Here is an 18105-nt window from a genome sequence, read left to right as displayed (position 1 = left end):
GCTGTCAACTATTTGTTGATCAATATAGCTCATTGATAAAAAATATAGCTAGATAATTACAATGAAATATGATAAAATATTTTTAAAATAAACATGACCTTTGCTAGAATCTTTGATATTATTTTAATCCGACTTGGGCGCGTGTAAAATTTAAAATGATGAAGTTTTCTTTTCAACATAGAGCATTTTATTGTTATTTAGGAATGAGTGTATGGATTTTTTTTCTAATTACAGGTATGTTTTTAAACAATGAACTTAAAAAATAAAAAAAAGTAAAAGCGGAATCACATTAAAATGTTGTTTTTTGTACTTTTATGTTTATAAGAGGTATTGATAAATTTTTAACATTTAAAAAAAAATAAATATAAATAAATATTTCAGTTGTTTACAAATATATGTCAGTGGCGGAGGATACAGTCGCATTAAAGGTACCACAAAACGAATATATATCAAGAAGTGACTCAAAGTACCGAAAACTATTTCTCCGAGTCTGCAATCCCCCTGATAGTATTGTTAGAGGATCAGAAGGTAATATAATACTAATGACTAGTGTTAAATTCAAAGTTTTTACAATAAATTTAAAGTTTTAAAAATAAATCTTCTAGAAACCTATATGCAACAATCATGGCTAGTTTTAATCATAAGATTTAATATAATTTGGCAGTAAATATATTTATGAGCTATATGATTATATAATGATAATTCATTGTTTCAATTTTTATAATTTTGAATTTATTTATAAGTAAAAGTTAGGAATAAAGTTTGTATACTAAAATTGTTGTTTTTTGTATTTTCATTATTTAATTTAGTTATTATATATATTAAAAACATAAGCAGACTATGAAATTAAAATTATGATTCTGTTTATTTTAACCCTTTTTTAATAATGTTTTTCCCTTAAAAATAAGATTAGTTGTAAAATATGCTATGGGTATTTGTTATCAGCCGCTGTAGACACAGATACATGGCTATTGCAAGGAGTTCTGGTGGTAACTAGACATGGAGACCGAGGACCCCTCACTCACTTAAGAGGGGGGGATAAACTGCCTTGTGACACTGTACCTGTGTCTCCTCTACTTAAAGGGTATCATTTTCTTTATTATCATCTATTATTTATAAAATTAATCCATATTTCCTTCCCTTCCCTTATTTCATGTCACGTCGTAACCTGAGAACCACTATAGAACCACTTTACTATTTCTGACAACACATTAGTGTAGCTATAATATTTTTTTTTTGTAACAAAAAAAAAACAACACAATAGGTTATTGAAGACACAGCAGAAAGTACCCTAGTTAAAATCTGGAGTCAATCAGTGAACAGAACACAGCTAAATAATAGTGCTCTAAATTGGTTTTTGTGATCATGTGTTGAGTAAGATAGTCAGAGCTTTTTGAAAGTCTGCTCCTGTTCATAGGCTACGGTAACTGCTTTACCATACTTGTTTGATAAAAAATAAAAATGATTTTTACATTTTTAATCTATAACATATTATAAAGAGGTAAAGATTTTAACTTTCGTTTGTTTGTAGGGGGCAATCTTCGCAAATACTGATCCAATTATGAAAATTCTTTCACTAACAGAAAGCTACACTATTCCGGAGTGATATAGGCTATATGTAGTAATATAGCCATATTTTATTGGTATTAAACAAAAAATTCAGTAAAAAAAATAATATACATAAATCAAGTCAGAGAAATGCGAGCAAGATGAAAACTGTATGATATGATATGAGTATATATTTGCATCACAAAAATAATTAATGGCCAACGAAGTGGGCACGGGCCGGCTAGTTAGCCAATAAATCTAATGTAAAAGGCGAAAGATTTATGCGTTTTGAAGGGAAACCAGAGTAATAAATCTAATGTAGTTCATATATTACAATTTGTTGCAGTTATGAAGAATTTGTATTAAATGCAAGCGCGTCAGGTCGTGCATGGTGGGTAGCCGGTCCAGGGCCATTTCATAATTTCCCCTCTTTGCCCCGTGCTGCCGCTACTCACTGTGCATTGGGTCAGTTAACACCAACTGGGGTCCTGCAGATGATAACTGTTGGTAAGATTTCCATTTTACTATTTTGATAAGTGAATAGATTCTTCTGGAAAAATTTGTTTGAAATTTATAAATTTTTGAGTTTGAAATATTTATGATTTCCAATAGTTCCAAAAGTCCGTCTGGTTAATTTTTAAATAATTAAAAAAAATCTTGGCTAAACTTCTATAGATATTTAACAAAAAATAATGGTTTTCTTTCGATGTTTTAATCTTTGTGGTTTACATATTTGCACAGATATGGTTGATCTGTTTAAATTTTCTAAATTGTGTTGGTAAGATTATTTACATTGTTTGGGATAACTGTTTTTTTTTTCTTGAGCAGCAAAGTTATTCATAATGCGGGAAATAATTCTTGCCTTATGAAATGACATGACATGGACATGAGGACATGAAATAAAATGGGTTTTTACCATTCTTGGAGCAGGAAAACAAAATTAAATTGCGTACACGTTTAAAAAAAAGTTAAATATAAAGTTTCTCCTGTAATAATAAAATTGCTTTTGATAACCTTATAGATTTTATTTATTATATTTATTTACTTGTAGTTTATTTTTCTTCTGACAACAATCTTATGTTTTTGAAAATTAAATAGGTACATAATATATTTTTTTCTAGGTAACATTCTTAGAGAGGCATATGCTGATAAGCTTGGGCCCGAATATATGGATTTGACGGGAAAACGTGATACAGGTAAGCGTCTATTTATTATTTGATTTCTTAATTTCTAATTTTGTCAATAACATTTAAAACTCATAACCACGAAGAAAATTTTGATCAAATTTATAATGATTTTCAAGGCATCTTCTCTCTAAATGTGTTGTGTTAGTCTAAGATCCCATTGCTAAATCTTTACGTTTTAATCAAGAAGTGAATGAATTACTACGGCAGTAAAGAATATAGCCATCCCTTATGTTCCCGTGGGTGTCGTAAGAAGCGATTAAGGGATAACACAGTTCCACCACCACCTTAAGAGGAACTTAAAGAGCCGACCGATGGCGGGATAACCATCCAACTGCTGGCTTTGAAATACACAGGCCAAGGACGGGTAGCAGCGTCTTCGATGCGACAAAGCCAGCCCTGCGGTCACCAACCCGCCTGCCCAGCGTGGTGACTATGGGTAACACACATGAGTTCGCCCCATTTTTGGCGCGAACTTGTGGAGGCCTATCAGTGGCCCAGGCCACAGTGGACCCAGCAGTGGACTGCGATATTCTGAATTAATGATGATGATTTTAACGCACTTTTTGACTAGCACCCAGCTATCAATGTAATCGTCTATTCTAAGTTTAAGTTTTGTAGAAATTAGAGTTTGATTATCTACATGATGAACCTAATGATTTTGTTGCTGGATCTTTTAGGCTATGTTGTGTTTGTGTTTTCCAAAATTATTCAAATAGTAACATTGTTATGAACCAAATGTAGCAACACTAAACTATTATATTATCTATGACAGTTAGTATAGTTTACGAAATGGTTTTTATCTATGAGCTGTCATTCGTCGCTTTTGAATTTAAAAATTTGCATCGTTTTTCCGGTCTCCGTATAAAAGTTACGCTTTTGTTTTTACTTGTTCGTTCTCGCGAAAAATTATCGCCTTTTGTTGATCGAACCATCCTTTGTTGTTTGAAGTAATTTAATTGTTAATAGCAAATTGTATTCCTTGTATTCCTTGTTGAATTATTGTGAAAAACGTGAGTGAACTACGCCGAACAACGGCCATTTTGATTGCTGGTTCCTGCTTCAGCCCGCCACTTCAGTTAAGTATAATTGATTAGCATTAGACGTAATGATTGGCCAATTATAGTTTGATGTTAATTAAGTTATACCTGGCGAGGCTTCACCGAACAGTATTCAGTGAAACTAAGGTAGGATTTTTATTTAAGACATTGAGTGTTAGCTCTGCGTACTGCAGACAATTGTTCGTCCCGTTCGTACCTGAGATCACGCTTCCACTCGTTTTCAATATACTCCAGGTCGGACGTAACAAGTTTTGGTAGCAGAGCGTGGTTAACTTATTGTTGCTCAGTTTATTATATTGTATGAATAAGTTAGGTCACAATTTGTTTAATTCTTTCTTTATTAAAATATTATATTTAGATACTTAAGGTCTAATATTTTGATTTGAGTTAATAACAGCTGTTGTCTTATGCTTTATTGAAGGTTAATTTCTTATAAATACTCTTGTTTGTTAGTATAAGATTAGAAATAGCTGTTTAAATGGGTATTTATCAGTAAATTCATTAATTTGTTGAGTAAATTGTGTTATTGCTTTGAATCTAGTTTGTTGAAATATTAGATTAAAAAACTTAGTTTTAATTTTTTCTTGTATTATTACTGAAGTTATTTAAGATTTGATACTTGATTTCAATTCAGTGATAGCAGTTGTTTCATTGGAATTAATTTGATTATTGTTTGTTGTTACTGTTGTTATATCTGTGCCTTTGAAGATGACTTCGACCGCGGTCACCATGGTCCGTGAATCTTGTTCAGGAATCACAGCTCAACTGAGATGGTTCAGTTCAGCGGTCGCCTTGGTGAATAGGGAAGACCGCACGGAGGCCTTAATAGACAGGTACGAGAAATGCCCGGCTCGACTTGAACAGGTCGAGACTCTGTACCAGCGCCTCCTTCTGCACCTTGACGATGTGCCAATGGAGTCGCTTCCGAAGGAGCGACGGGAGCAAGTCCACGAGGACTACGTCCAAATTTTGGGCCTCGCCGATGAAATCTCCCAACGCGCCCGGGAGATCTTAGCCTCGCGCGCCGGAGTACCGCCTACAAGGGCCTCTTTGAAGACTCCCGTGGGCCTTTTGACCCGACTGCCTAACCTGGATCTCCCCCGTTTCGATGGTCGACTCGACGCGTGGATGGGTTTCATCGGCCTGTTCGAAAGCCTTGTGGACTCTAGGGAGGATTTGAGCCTGTCCCAAAAGCTGGCCTACCTGCTCTCAGTGCTGGATGGAGAGGCAAGAGAATTGGTGCAGCACCTCCCGATTTGTGAAGGGAGCTATGCGGTCGCACGGTCATTACTCACCAAGCGCTACCAAAACCAGCGCTGTCTGGCCGATGCTCATATCGACCAGATAATGGACATTCCTGTCGTGAGTAATACCGCCCAGTTGAGGACCAAGATGCTTAACCCCCTCGTTGCAGCTACCAATGCTCTTAGCCGCTTGGGCCTGCCGGTTGACCAGTCGTCATACTGGTTGGTGCGTATTATGCTCAAGCGGTTGCCGGTGTCCCTGAGAGCACGTTTTGAACAGGCGCACACTAGGGATGAGGCATCTCCTCTCCCTAGTTATGAGCAATTGTTGGCGTTCCTGGAGAATGAGTGTCGCATGGGCGACGTTATGGATGCGCCGGTGGGACTATCAAGCTCCGGACCCACCAACAAACGGCGCACTGCTCAAATGGCGCCAAAGGGAAGGGCGTCCCCCCGCTTTGCAGTCGCGCAGGCTGCGCGACCGGTCTGCCGGTTCTGTAAGTCCCGGGGGCACCGAACGATGCAGTGCCCGGACTTTGTAGCGTTGCATGTGGCCTCTCGTAGGCGGATTGCTAAGGCCCGAGGCTGGTGTTTCTCCTGCCTGGGGGACCACTACCAGCGCGCCTGCCCCGACACGCACCCGTGTCCTATTTGTGGAGGGCAGCATCTGAAGGTGCTGTGCGCCAACGCGAATGGCCGTCGCGACCACCCGGGGTCGCCTTCGGGCGGGTATGTGAGTGGACGCCGGGAACAGTCCCGCATTTTGGAGTCCGGCTCACCTCCACCCCGCCGCGCAGATTGTGCTGCCGTAAATCGCCAGCATGGCTCGGTGCGCAGCCCCACGGGCGGGTATGAAAGAGGGCCTCGGGTTCAAACCCGTACCTTTGTGTCCCCCTCGCCCCCACTTTCCCCGCGTGGCCAAATAAGGTCACCTCCGGTCATGTACCGCGACTATCGTGATGCACGTCCGGTACGTTTGCTGTCTCCCCCTTTGGCGAAGCGTCCCCGTTTGGAACCGCGCAACCCTCGGTACGGACGCTCCCGGCGCTACGAACTGCCGACTATGGCTCGTGGCAGTCGCCATCGAGAGGAGGGCGAGTTTAAACCACTCCCTCGTTTTGACGTGCCGTCCCGGGACAGCGGCGATAGATCGCCGCCACGCCAACATTAGGATGTTGGCGTCTGCCCCCGCTATGCACCACCCCCTTTTGAGACCGTCCTCTTGCCCACGGCCTATGTCCGGGTCTGGGGACGGACGGGCGCCTCGGTTGTAGTCCGAGCAATATTGGACACAGGCTCACAAGGGTGCATAGCCTCGTCTTGGTTGGTGGGGCAGACTGGCCTGAATATTAAAAAGTATTCAGATGTAATAAGAGGTGTCGGGAACGCCCCTGTAACCACGGTTGAGGGCCACGTTTCGTTTGAGTTCTCGCCTTCAAATTCTCCACGCCCGACGCTGAGATCGTCGGCCATTGTGATGGAGAACATCTTGGGCAGTCACCCGCAAGTTCGGTTGTCTGCGGATGCGGTAAAATTGACCGCCGATTTGGACTTGGCTGACCCTAAATTCGACCTACCTGGCACGGTCGATTTGTTGCTTGGCGCCGATGTACTGGGCAAAATATTACTCGGTAAGGATCGTGTTTTGCAGCCAGGTGGCTTAGTAGCCCTCCGGACCATATTTGGGTTCGCATTGATGGGGCCTGTATTGAGGGCTCCCCCTCCTGCTGAACCTGGAACGGCTTTGATGGTGGGCTCCGCCCTCTCTGACGCCGTGCAGAGATTTTGGGAAGTGGAAGAGCCACCACAAGCACCCCGCTCTGATCCGGAACACGAGGAGTGTGAACGGTTCTACAAGAGCAACACTAGTTATCTTCGTTCTGGCCGGATCATGACAAGATTGCCATTTCTTGCCGTACGACCGCCCCTTGGCGACTCGCGGCCTACTGCAGAGAAGCGTTTGTTGGCAATGGAACGCCGCATGAGCAGGGACCCGCTACTCAAAGAGAAGTATATTGACTTCATGCGGGAGTATGAAGATTTGGGACACATGTCTGTGTCAAAACTTGACTGGCGCTCGACGGAGCATTTTTTCCTCCCGCATCATGCTGTGATAAAGCCGTCAAGTGGCAAGCTGCGCACAGTATTTGATGGTTCTGCGCAGACCACATCGGGAGTGTCCTTGAACCAGTGTCTTCATTCTGGTCCCAAATTGCTTAAGGACCTTTGTGACGTCATCACGCGGTTTCGGCGTCACCAATTCGTTTTCGTAGCTGACATCAAGATGATGTTCAGGCAAACGGTAATCCACCCTGATGATCGTCGATACCAGCTGATATTGTGGCGGGAAAACCCGCAAGATCCCATACTTGTCTACGAACTCAACACGAACACATACGGGCTGCGGTCTAGCCCCTTTTTGGCCATACGTTCGCTTTGGGAGCTCGCAGATCGAGAGCGTATGTCGTTTCCTCGCGCAGCCGCCATTTTGAAGGAGGACCTATATGTTGATGACATATGTACTGGTGCGTCCACGGAGAGAGAGGCTCTCCTTTTGCGTGACGAATTGATTGGCATCCTAGCCTCCGCAGGATATGAATTGCGTAAATGGATCTCCAACTTACCTGCGCTCTTGGATGGGCTACCTGATGACCACCAGCAGGATCCTCACCTATTTGAGAACCGTGACAATCCTACCATGATGACAGTCCTTGGAATACAGTACAGACCAGTCCAGGACATCTTCACGTTCAACGTCGATTTGGATTCGCCTCGCACTTGGACGAAACGGCTGGTTCTGTCGACTGTCGCGAGAACGTTTGATCCCAATGGTTGGATATGCCCAGTCATATTCTGGGCCAAATGCTTCCTGCAGAGACTTTGGACTGCAGGTCTTGGATGGGACGAGCCACTCCGCGAAGCTATTTTGAAGGACTGGCTCCTGTTTGCTTCCTCATTGCCTGCTATCAATATGATATCGTTGCCCCGTGCTATGCTTCCACCAGGGAAGCATACAGCGTCCCTTCATGGGTTTTCGGACGCTTCGGAACGTGGGTACGCAGCAGCCGTATATTTGCGCACCGTGACCATGGATGGTCAAGTGAAGGTGTCATTGGTCATGGCGAAGAGCAAGGTCGCGCCTCTTCGAACTACCTTGACAATTCCCAAGCTAGAGTTGTCAGGGGCGGCCCTTCTTGCTCGCCTCTTGAATCACGTCATGTCCACCTTGTGCCCGTCAGTTAACATTGAGACAGTCTATGCATGGACTGACAGTCAAATTGTCCTATGTTGGCTGAAGACGTCAGTCCACACCTTAGAGGTGTTTGTTGCAAATCGGGTCTCTCAGATCCAGAAATCGGAAACCCCGTTAATCTGGAGGCATGTGCCTGGCGAAGTCAACCCTGCTGATTGCGCATCACGGGGATGTATGGCCCCCTTTTTGGTTGAGCACTCCCTGTGGTGGGGACCTGAGTGGTTGACCAGGTCAGAATCTAATTGGCCGCGAACACCGGCCTTGGATACTGTCACATTGCCTGGGTTGCGAACCCTTGCGATTGAACGGCGGGACCATCCGTTCGACCCAGATTTCCTAATGAATCGCTACAGCTCATTAGACAAATTACTGGGGGTCACCGCTTGGATCAAGCGCTTCACCAGAAATTGTAGACACCCACAGAACAAATGCTTGGAGGCGTTCTTATCGCCACAAGAGCTCCAGGATGCTCTTCTTCATTGGGTTCGTTCTGTGCAAGAAGAGAACTTTGAAAATGAGATTGATATTTTGAGAAAAGGCAAATGTAAGCTGTCTGGAGCCATTTGCAAACTGAACCCCTTTTTGGACAGTGCGGGTCTTTTGCGAGTCGGAGGGCGTCTAAGGAACGCAAACCTCCCGTATGGAGCTCGTCATCCCCTCCTGTTGCCCAAAAGTGGCCACTTAGTGAGTTTGTTAGTGACTGATCGTCACATCAAGAACTCCCACGCCGGCTGTAATGCCTTATTGGCCATTTTACAACGAGAATTTTGGATTTTATCGGCCCGAAGGACGATCCGTAGTGTGGTCTTTCGCTGCATGTCTTGTTATAGACTCAAGGCCTCTACCATGCAGCCTATCATGGGTGACCTGCCGTCGGATCGGGTCACAGAGACAAGGCCCTTTGCTGGAGTTGGGACGGACTTTGCAGGTCCCTTTTCGGTTAAGACCTCGACCCTCAGGAACAGTAAAACGGTCAAGTCCTACCTGTGCGTCTTTGTTTGCCTGTCCACCAAGGCGGTACACTTAGAACTAGTCTCAGCCCTCTCGACAGAGGCCTTTGTTGCGACGTTAGATAGATTCGTGTCACGACGAGGACTACCGTCCTTGATTCGGTCGGATTGCGGTACCAACTTCAAAGGCACAAATAACTATTTAAAAGAGATATATGAATTTTTGGCGTCTAATGAGACTGAGATTGCGTCTAGACTAGCTAGTCGCAGAATAACTTGGAAGTTCAGTCCCGCGTCATGCCCCCACTGGGGAGGAATTTTTGAAAGTGTTGTAAAGGTTGCCAAAACACATTTGCGACGAGTAATTGGCGAGTCCGTATTAACATTTGAGGAGCTCGCAACTGTGTTTTGCAAAATTGAAGCCATGTTGAATTCACGCCCGTTGTGCCCGATCTCTTCAGACCCTAACGATTTGGAAGCCCTCACACCGGGCCATTTTTTGATTGGACGGCCGCTGAACGCCCTGCCGGAATACCCCTATGTTGATGTGAAACTCAATCGTCTCTCGCGGTTTGAATTGATCCAACAACTCACTCAGAGCTTTTGGAAACGTTGGAATTTGGAATATTTGCATATTCTCCAGCAGCGCGTTAAGTGGACTGACAAGACTGATCCACCGCATGTTGGTGACCTCGTTCTGGTTAAGGACGCTAACTCACCGCCACTGTGTTGGCGCAGAGGGCGCATTCTTAACCTCGTCTTTGGAGCAGATGGAGTGCCCCGTTTTGCTGAGGTTCGGGTGGACGGTTCTGTTCTGAAGAGAGCGGTATCAACCTTGTCACGACTGCCAATTGATTAGCGGCCAGGTAGTCCTGGCCGAGGCGGGTAGATGTTATGAACCAAATGTAGCAACACTAAACTATTATATTATCTATGACAGTTAGTATAGTTTACGAAATGGTTTTTATCTATGAGCTGTCATTCGTCGCTTTTGAATTTAAAAATTTGCATCGTTTTTCCGGTCTCCGTATAAAAGTTACGCTTTTGTTTTTACTTGTTCGTTCTCGCGAAAAATTATCGCCTTTTGTTGATCGAACCATCCTTTGTTGTTTGAAGTAATTTAATTGTTAATAGCAAATTGTATTCCTTGTATTCCTTGTTGAATTATTGTGAAAAACGTGAGTGAACTACGCCGAACAACGGCCATTTTGATTGCTGGTTCCTGCTTCAGCCCGCCACTTCAGTTAAGTATAATTGATTAGCATTAGACGTAATGATTGGCCAATTATAGTTTGATGTTAATTAAGTTATACCTGGCGAGGCTTCACCGAACAGTATTCAGTGAAACTAAGGTAGGATTTTTATTTAAGACATTGAGTGTTAGCTCTGCGTACTGCAGACAATTGTTCGTCCCGTTCGTACCTGAGATCACGCTTCCACTCGTTTTCAATATACTCCAGGTCGGACGTAACAAACATTAATGTGTGATCTGTATTTTTTTACACATGCTACATTCTCAAAAACTAGAAAACAAGTCTCTAGTTTGGTTGTGAGTCCAGAACTGACCAATGATAAAATATATATATACATACCAGCTGACCTGGCGAACTTCGTACCGGTACATTTTTTAATTTTGCAATAAAAATATCACAGTCATTAATCGAAATAAAATATAGCCTATATTTTAAGTTGGACAAAATGACATATCTGTACCGAAATTTCATTAAAATCAGTCCCTACTGGACTAAGATTAGCCCGGACAAACATCGGACAACATCGTGACACAAAATTATTTATCTATATAACTAACACACTTGATCGGTCCACTTATTGTTTATCCGCCAAACCGCATTGGAGCAGCGTGGTGGATTAAGCTCTGATCCTTCTCCTGCACGGGGAAAGAGGCGTATAGCAGTGGGATGTTACAAGCTGAAGCGTATTTGATCGGTTACTCGTTGCTTGTCGTCAGGTGGCGTCTTGTACAGCACCCGGTACCGGCGCACGTTCCAGTCGGCGCAGGCGCTGGCGTGGGGCAGCACGCGCGCGGCGGCGGCGGCGCGCGAGGCTCACAGCGTGGCCTTCTGCTTCCGGCACTGCGCATGCGCCGCACACCACGCGCTCGCCAAGTACGTGCACTAACTTACCCCTGACGTGCGCCCTTATGTAGCTCGCTCGGTGTATAGCACGTGGGGCGTTCTGCTTCCGCCAATATTTGAATAAACTTTTACTATGGAGGCAAACGGTTCACCTGATTTTTTTTTATATAACTAGGTTAGCTAACAAACGTTCGGCCCACCTGACGGTAAGCTACTTCCGTAGCTTATAGACATTTGCTAAATTAAAATTATAAATAATGGAAATAGAGTTCCTAGAGTTAGAAGTTTTTTATTGGAAATTTCCTTCTCCTTCAGATTTTTTTTTAATTTCTCAAATATTAATAGTTTATGAAATATTGGCTAAAACGAAATGCCATTTTTTTTCATCTTTGATTGTTTATAATTTTTGCAATTTTTTATGTGCTTATACACTCTAATGTGTGTGTGTGTAATACTCTCTCTTAGAACATTTTCTAGGCGTCTTTCCGGATCCAATGTGCTATCACACATAATTTTAAGATCAGTATCTCTATTTTCGACCATTTTCAACTTGTCGACTAGACTATTTGAGTCATACTTTCGACAGATGGGTAGACACGTGCGTTATCCCGGTGAATCAACACTTTATTAGTAACCCTGGAAGGTTTTTTAAGTTATTCACGCAAACGACGCAGTAGGCGCAATAGTATACTGAGTTTATTTTTTGGCCTTTTGAAAAATATTCTACCATTATGCCTCCACGAGGATCTCAAAAACTGATGCCATCACCTTGCCAGCTAATGAAATTGCCTTGGCTTTCTTTGGGGTCGGTTCATCGGATTTTTTCCGTTGCTTGGACGGTTGTTCATTCTCTGATGTATAGTGATGGACTCAGGTTCCGTCAATAGTAACAAAACGGTTCAAAAACATATCCAAACGGTCGATAAAATTGCTAGATAAAATCGTTTTTGCTCGTCGGGCCACGAACTTTTTGATCCACCCTCGTATTATTTGGCAGCGAAAATCTGGAAAGTTGAGGTCCTCAGTTGTATTGCTCCATACTTTGTGTTGTGCCCTATCTCAATTTTATATTTATATGCAACTATATTTGGAATACTAGGCTATATTTAGTTCGTTGTATTGCTAACCATTTGAAAAAAATTAAAATCTTATTTTTAATATAATTCAAATTTCTTTTCCAGAAAAATCGGTCTACAAGCAAAAAGTAGGTTAGAATCTCATCCAGCCATCAAGGAATTGATACGAAAACTTTCGAACGTATTATTCGAATCTCAAGAATACGTAGACGCGGATGTTGTTAGAGACGCATTACTAGCGTACATGTGTCACGACGCTCCTCTACCATGTACAGAAAAACTAAAAACAAAGCCAAAACAGTCAATCAAGAAGAGGAGAAAACTACGCTCAGAAACCCTTCCCAACAGACACCTTCTAGACGTTGATATTGACACCCTGAATATGGAATTAGATTATATAAACAATCAGCTAGATTTTAATAATGAAATTGGTAGAAAGGCGAGAGATATTATCGGTAGGTACGATAAGCAAAAAGCACCTTTAGATTTTGACGCTCAAATGGAAAGAGAGAAGCTTCTGTACTACCAACAGAGATATATGGACAATGCGGATTCTTATGATGACGTTGTGATTGTTAAAAAGAATTTAGACGCGGATTTTAATTTTCCAAATGACGCTCGAGAAACTGATTTCGAGGAAGACTATAAAGATCCGACGCCGGAGAATAAAGAGGAGTTCTGTATTAAGAAGGAACATGTCATGTCTGTTTTCGCTTACTTGGAATGGAGCTACAGGCAAGAATTTAAAAATATCTATAACAGGAGACGTGGACTTTTAATAGCGTACGGTTTGATTCACAATATTGTTCAAAATATGATCAGGATAATATCAGAGAACAGACCAAAATTTGTAGTCTACTCAGGACATGATAAAACGTTGCAAGCGCTAATGTTAGCTCTAGGTCTAAATAGCCATAAGCATTATAATATTCATTACGCATCTAGAATGATCTTCGAGGTTTACAGGAAAAAAGATTTGCGGGACGAGTTTAAATTTACGAAAAGGAAAGCAGTTGCTCAAGATTTTTATTTCCGCGCCGTTTATAACGGCGAGGATGTAACAAATAAATTGAGTTTTTGTAAGAATCGTCAAAATATCGTGATGAAGGTCAACGACCCAATCGACGATCTCAAAACGTATAACACATATCTATGTCCGATAGAAAATATCGTCAGGTTCATACACGACGATTTTTTTTCCGGTTTCAACGTAAGTAACTTTAAAGATGCGTGCGCTACATACGGTAACAGTAAACACATCGTCTAGACCAAGTTGACAATTAGACTTTATAACTTGATACAAGTAATCATATCACATTAAGTAATAATAAAATAGTAGTATATATTAAAGAGTATTTAATTACTGGCGGTAAGATAATTGTTATAGTACTGTTAGGTGTCCCATTTTAATATAACATGTACTATTTTGGATATCATAGAAAATGTAGCACAAAAAATGTCACAATTAAGTTTTTTGCCTGTTATGTGAATGAAAACCAATCAGCCATAAGGTATTCTTAATTGTCTTAAAACGGGTAAACACTTATTAATAAAACTAATATTAAAAAGCATCACAATAAATAAAGAGATATCACTCCTAATCGTTATTTAATGTTTTTAATCAAAACAATTAAACAATTTTTAATTAATAATATTGATAGAGATAAAACATTTTAATCACAAAAAAGGCATATCGAAATATTAAATAATAAGTAATTTATTAAATAAAATGTGTAATTATTTATGTACTTTAACTAATGAGATTACCCGGAGACTGATTTTAAATTAAATTATTTTTTTTTCTTATTTAATTCTTATGTTATCTGTATTAATATCCTAACGTTATTTTATTTTGTGAGATAACTTTGTATTGTCATAAAATATCGGTTTTATAACAATTTCTGTATTGCTTGTACGCTACTAATTCCTGACAAGGACGGTTAAAAACAGATCATTTATAAAAAAAAAATACAGCCCTACTAAGTCATTTCTCCTGTACAAAAATAAAATTAATTAATAAATAATTTTTTTGAAAAAAAGAATATTTGAAAATTTGGAATCTTCTCAAATTGTTTTTGATCTTAAGTGAATGATTTAATGATAAAAATTGACATATTAATGATTGAAAATTTGAACAAATTATATAAAATTACACATAGAGAGAGTGTGGACTTATAGTAGGAATTGAGTAATGCAAGTAACAGATTTAGTATGTTTAATTCCCAGAATTTATATAATGTCTTTATTTAATGATCTAATTACAATAGAAGCTATATTTATTATTAATTTAATTTTTAACGAATAGTTTTTTTACCCACTGACTATTGTATAACAATAAGATCTCAAGTGCTATATTACTAGTACTTAGTACTAGTAATATAGCACTTGAGATCTGATCTGAGCTGAAATATTATTAATAGTTATTTTATTTTAAGAAAAAAATCCATATTTCAAATTTTGATCTCAGTAAAATATTAAGAAATTTGAATAACTATTGTATATGTATTGAGGGTAGTTTAATTTCTTTACAATATTGAAATTTTGAAGGTATAGAAATAATTTTATAATTAGGAGTGTTTAATAACTCCTATTGTGTTTATTGACTTGATAATTAACCTAACAACCTTATGGTTATTTATATTAAAAATACTGCACGAAAGTTCTTATATGTTGAAAAATAGCGTGTAGATAATGTATGAAGTTTATGAAGTATTTTGTCAGTTGTATATTTTTAATTATTTTATCTGTTGCGAATGTGTGATGTTGTGAATTAATTATCTGTAAAGAAACGCACATCGTCCATTATTTTGATAGATAACTTTTTTAAGACGTTATATATTATTTTGTTTTGTTTAAAGTTTTTTGGGTTAAATACAGTGACTTAATAAATCGTTGACTTTTAATGTAAAAAAATGTTTTTGTTAATTATCCCTCAGTTACTTTCAAATGGCTAAACATTTAACTTTGTCCATAGTTTCCGGATACCGATCAGGTGAAAATGTTAAGATTAAATTGTCTTTTTGTTATTCTGGGTCTCCGGCTACCTACGTATCAAGTTTCATTGCAATGAGCTTTCGTGTGAAGCAATAAGTAACATAATTTTAAACTTAAGAGCCGTAGTGTCGGAATTAATGTTTTGCTTGGATTCTTAAATCTCGCAAGAAATAGTCAACATGAATAGATATAAAAACCAAATGTTTTCTTTTATTATGTATGTATTTATATTAAGTAAATTATTGCATGTTAGTTTACTAGCCGTGCCCCGCGGCTTCACACACGTTAATTTGTAAGAAACATACAGACTAGCCTTCCACGGTAAGAAGGCTATCCAAGACGAAAACAATTTTACGTTTCGAAACAGTAGTTCCTAAGATTAGCGCGTTAAAACAAACAAATTTTTTAGATTTCTAAGATTAGTATGAATTTATCTAAATTAAAACCGCAAAGTTAAATATAAATAAAGGAAGAGATCAGAATAGATAGCTGGCCAAGGGTGATTGTTGCAGATAAAATATATTTATACACAGATAAATAATAATATAAACATAAGCGCATGTTATTGCGTAACCAATTCGTAACAGTTTCATTGAATGTTTGTTGTTTGCTCGCAAACAAAAAAATCTACTTCAATTTTCGTCGACGATTAATACGTAATAGTAATGTATAGTATTGAGATAGGGCACAGCGAAATATAACCACTTAAAATCGGTAGCAGCCCGATTGAGGAAGTACCTCAACCTTATAGAAGATCACGGCTAAATAACACTGCTCTCAAATTTTAGTGACACGTTACTGTGTTAAGATAGCCAGAGCTCCTGGGAATAGTTGTGGGAAGGGTTGGCAAGGCGCTTGCTTCTGGTGTTGCAAGCGTGTATTAATTGCTTACGATCATGTGGGTTGTACGCTTGTATGCCGACCTAGTTGTATAGTAAACTTTGTAATTAGTAGTAGGTAATCGAATAAAATTTCTAACAAATACTAATTATTAGGGATAACTCAAAAAGTACGCGTCATATATCAATAAAATTTAAATAGGACCACATGACATGTACCAGCTTTCGATTAAAAGACAAATCATCAAAATCGGTCCAACCACACGCACAGTATAGTACACTTTAAAAAATCCATGCGAAATGATAACCTCCTCCTTTTTTGAAGTTGGTTAAAAACTCTGTGATTGCGTAGTAAAAAACATATTATCAAAATATCATACTATGTTAGTTATTACTACATTTCAATATAAGATGATGACCTTGGCAGTGACCAAGTTTGTAATCATTCGCCCCGCATTGCTAATGCGTTACGCCTTAACCGAGAATTGATAAAATACAAAGTATGTGGTTAAAATGTTGCTAATACTACTTCTTAATATTCATAAAATTATAACGAAAGTTAAATGCCTTGGGAAATACGGAAACGTATCAAATAACGTAGTTTTAATATAAAAACAAAGATTATTAAAACGGGTTTCAGGAAAAACACGCATTCGTGTTTTTATTTTGCGCGTTTCTGGAAATTTATAATCCCTTGCGGTTATACCTACGTTGTCACCACATCGTCCACATCTTATGTTCATATAAATTAAGTTATTACAAGTTAGTACAGCTATAAGTTAAGTTAGTATATTAGTATAAGTTATGAGATTACTAGGAAAATATGCTATATTCATACCAAATTATATTAAAATTAATTTGAGATTTGATATGTGAGCGGTCGTACAGAACATTTTTAACAATTATTTTGTTCACAAGTAGCAAAACTACAACGAGTACCTAGCAACTATTATTTGAAGATTATTCAATACTAGCGGCCCACCCCGGCTTCGCACGGGTGCAATGCTGATAATAAATATAAAATAAATATTTTCAATGTAAGCGCAAAAAAAACGTGTTTATTTACGACATCACATTAGAAACCGCTTAAACTATCAGTGTTTCTCTACTATATTATGCGTGTATTATACATATAAACCTTCCTCTATATTTACTAAAAAAACCGTATCAAAATCTGTTGCGTAGTTTTAAAGATCTAAAGCATTCAGATAGCGGACAGCGAATTTGTTTTATACTATGTAATACAGACATAGACCTTGCTACGTTTTTATTATGTGTTAATAACATATGCATCTACTGAAATTATTAAATTGTAGTTACTCCAATATTATATACATTACTTAGTATCATGTTTGTACTTGTTTTATATAATAGATAATGTTATTTTCATTAAAGTTACGTTCAAGTAAGTAACTAGTTAAGTTCGTTAGGGCATAGCAGGAAATTTCGTGCTCAAAATATGGAGCAGCCCGACTGAGGTAGTATCTCGTCCTCACAGATGATCACAGCTAAATAATACCTACTGATTTCAAGCAGTGCTGTGTCCCTTTTAGTGAGTGGGGAGACCAGAGCTCCTGGGGTAAATTGGGGATAGGGTCGGCAACGCGCTTGCGAAGCTTCTGATGTTGAAGATGTCTATATGCTACGGTAATCGCTTCTCATCGCTATCAGGTGAGTGTAGGCCTATTTAAATTTGAGCAAGATTGGACAAGTAGTTTTTGAGTTATCTATCTGTTTAGTACTACACTTTAAATTTGGCCTATTAAATACACAACATTTTCGCGTCATTTCAAAAAACGGGACATGTTCGTATCCCGGGCATATCTTTCACGATACCGGGACACAACCGCAAAACAGAAC

The 18105-nt window shown here is 39.4% G+C and overlaps 1 protein-coding gene and 1 long non-coding RNA gene across 3 annotated transcripts; both read left to right on the top strand.

The window, feature by feature from the left end:
- Positions 1 to 158: 158 nt before the first annotated feature.
- On the top strand, positions 159 to 13762 carry LOC123660445. The gene is made up of 7 exons (XM_045595526.1): positions 159 to 234; positions 382 to 528; positions 946 to 1084; positions 1895 to 2055; positions 2670 to 2744; positions 11210 to 11366; positions 12518 to 13762. The coding sequence occupies exons 1-7, from the start codon at positions 159 to 161 to the stop codon at positions 13677 to 13679; spliced, it is 1917 nt and encodes a 638-aa protein (XP_045451482.1). The 3' UTR covers positions 13680 to 13762.
- A 3172-nt stretch (positions 13763 to 16934) lies between these two features.
- Positions 16935 to 17271, top strand: LOC123660447. 2 transcript variants are annotated; one of them, XR_006744193.1, is made up of 2 exons: positions 16935 to 17023; positions 17164 to 17271. It is a non-coding gene; the product is annotated as an uncharacterized LOC123660447 (long non-coding RNA). The 2 variants fall into 2 exon arrangements; XR_006744192.1 differs by having other exon boundaries at positions 16935 to 17028.
- Positions 17272 to 18105: the final 834 nt, after the last annotated feature.

This window comes from Melitaea cinxia, chromosome 15 (assembly GCF_905220565.1).
Source record: "Melitaea cinxia chromosome 15, ilMelCinx1.1, whole genome shotgun sequence".
Classification (NCBI taxonomy): domain Eukaryota; kingdom Metazoa; phylum Arthropoda; class Insecta; order Lepidoptera; family Nymphalidae; genus Melitaea; species Melitaea cinxia.
Note: the sequence above shows the minus strand (reverse complement) of the source record. Positions and strands in the feature narration are given on the sequence as shown.

Excerpts from the sequence above, each read along its gene's own strand:
- LOC123660445 (XM_045595526.1), top strand. The coding sequence starts at position 159 with ATGAAGTTTTCTTTTCAACATAGAGCATTTTATTGTTATTTAGGAATG. Across the intron at positions 235-381 it reads GATTTTTTTTCTAATTACAG|TTGTTTACAAATATATGTCA; the intron begins GTATGTTTTTAA and ends TAAATATTTCAG. Across the intron at positions 2,056-2,669 it reads CCTGCAGATGATAACTGTTG|GTAACATTCTTAGAGAGGCA; the intron begins GTAAGATTTCCA and ends ATTTTTTTCTAG.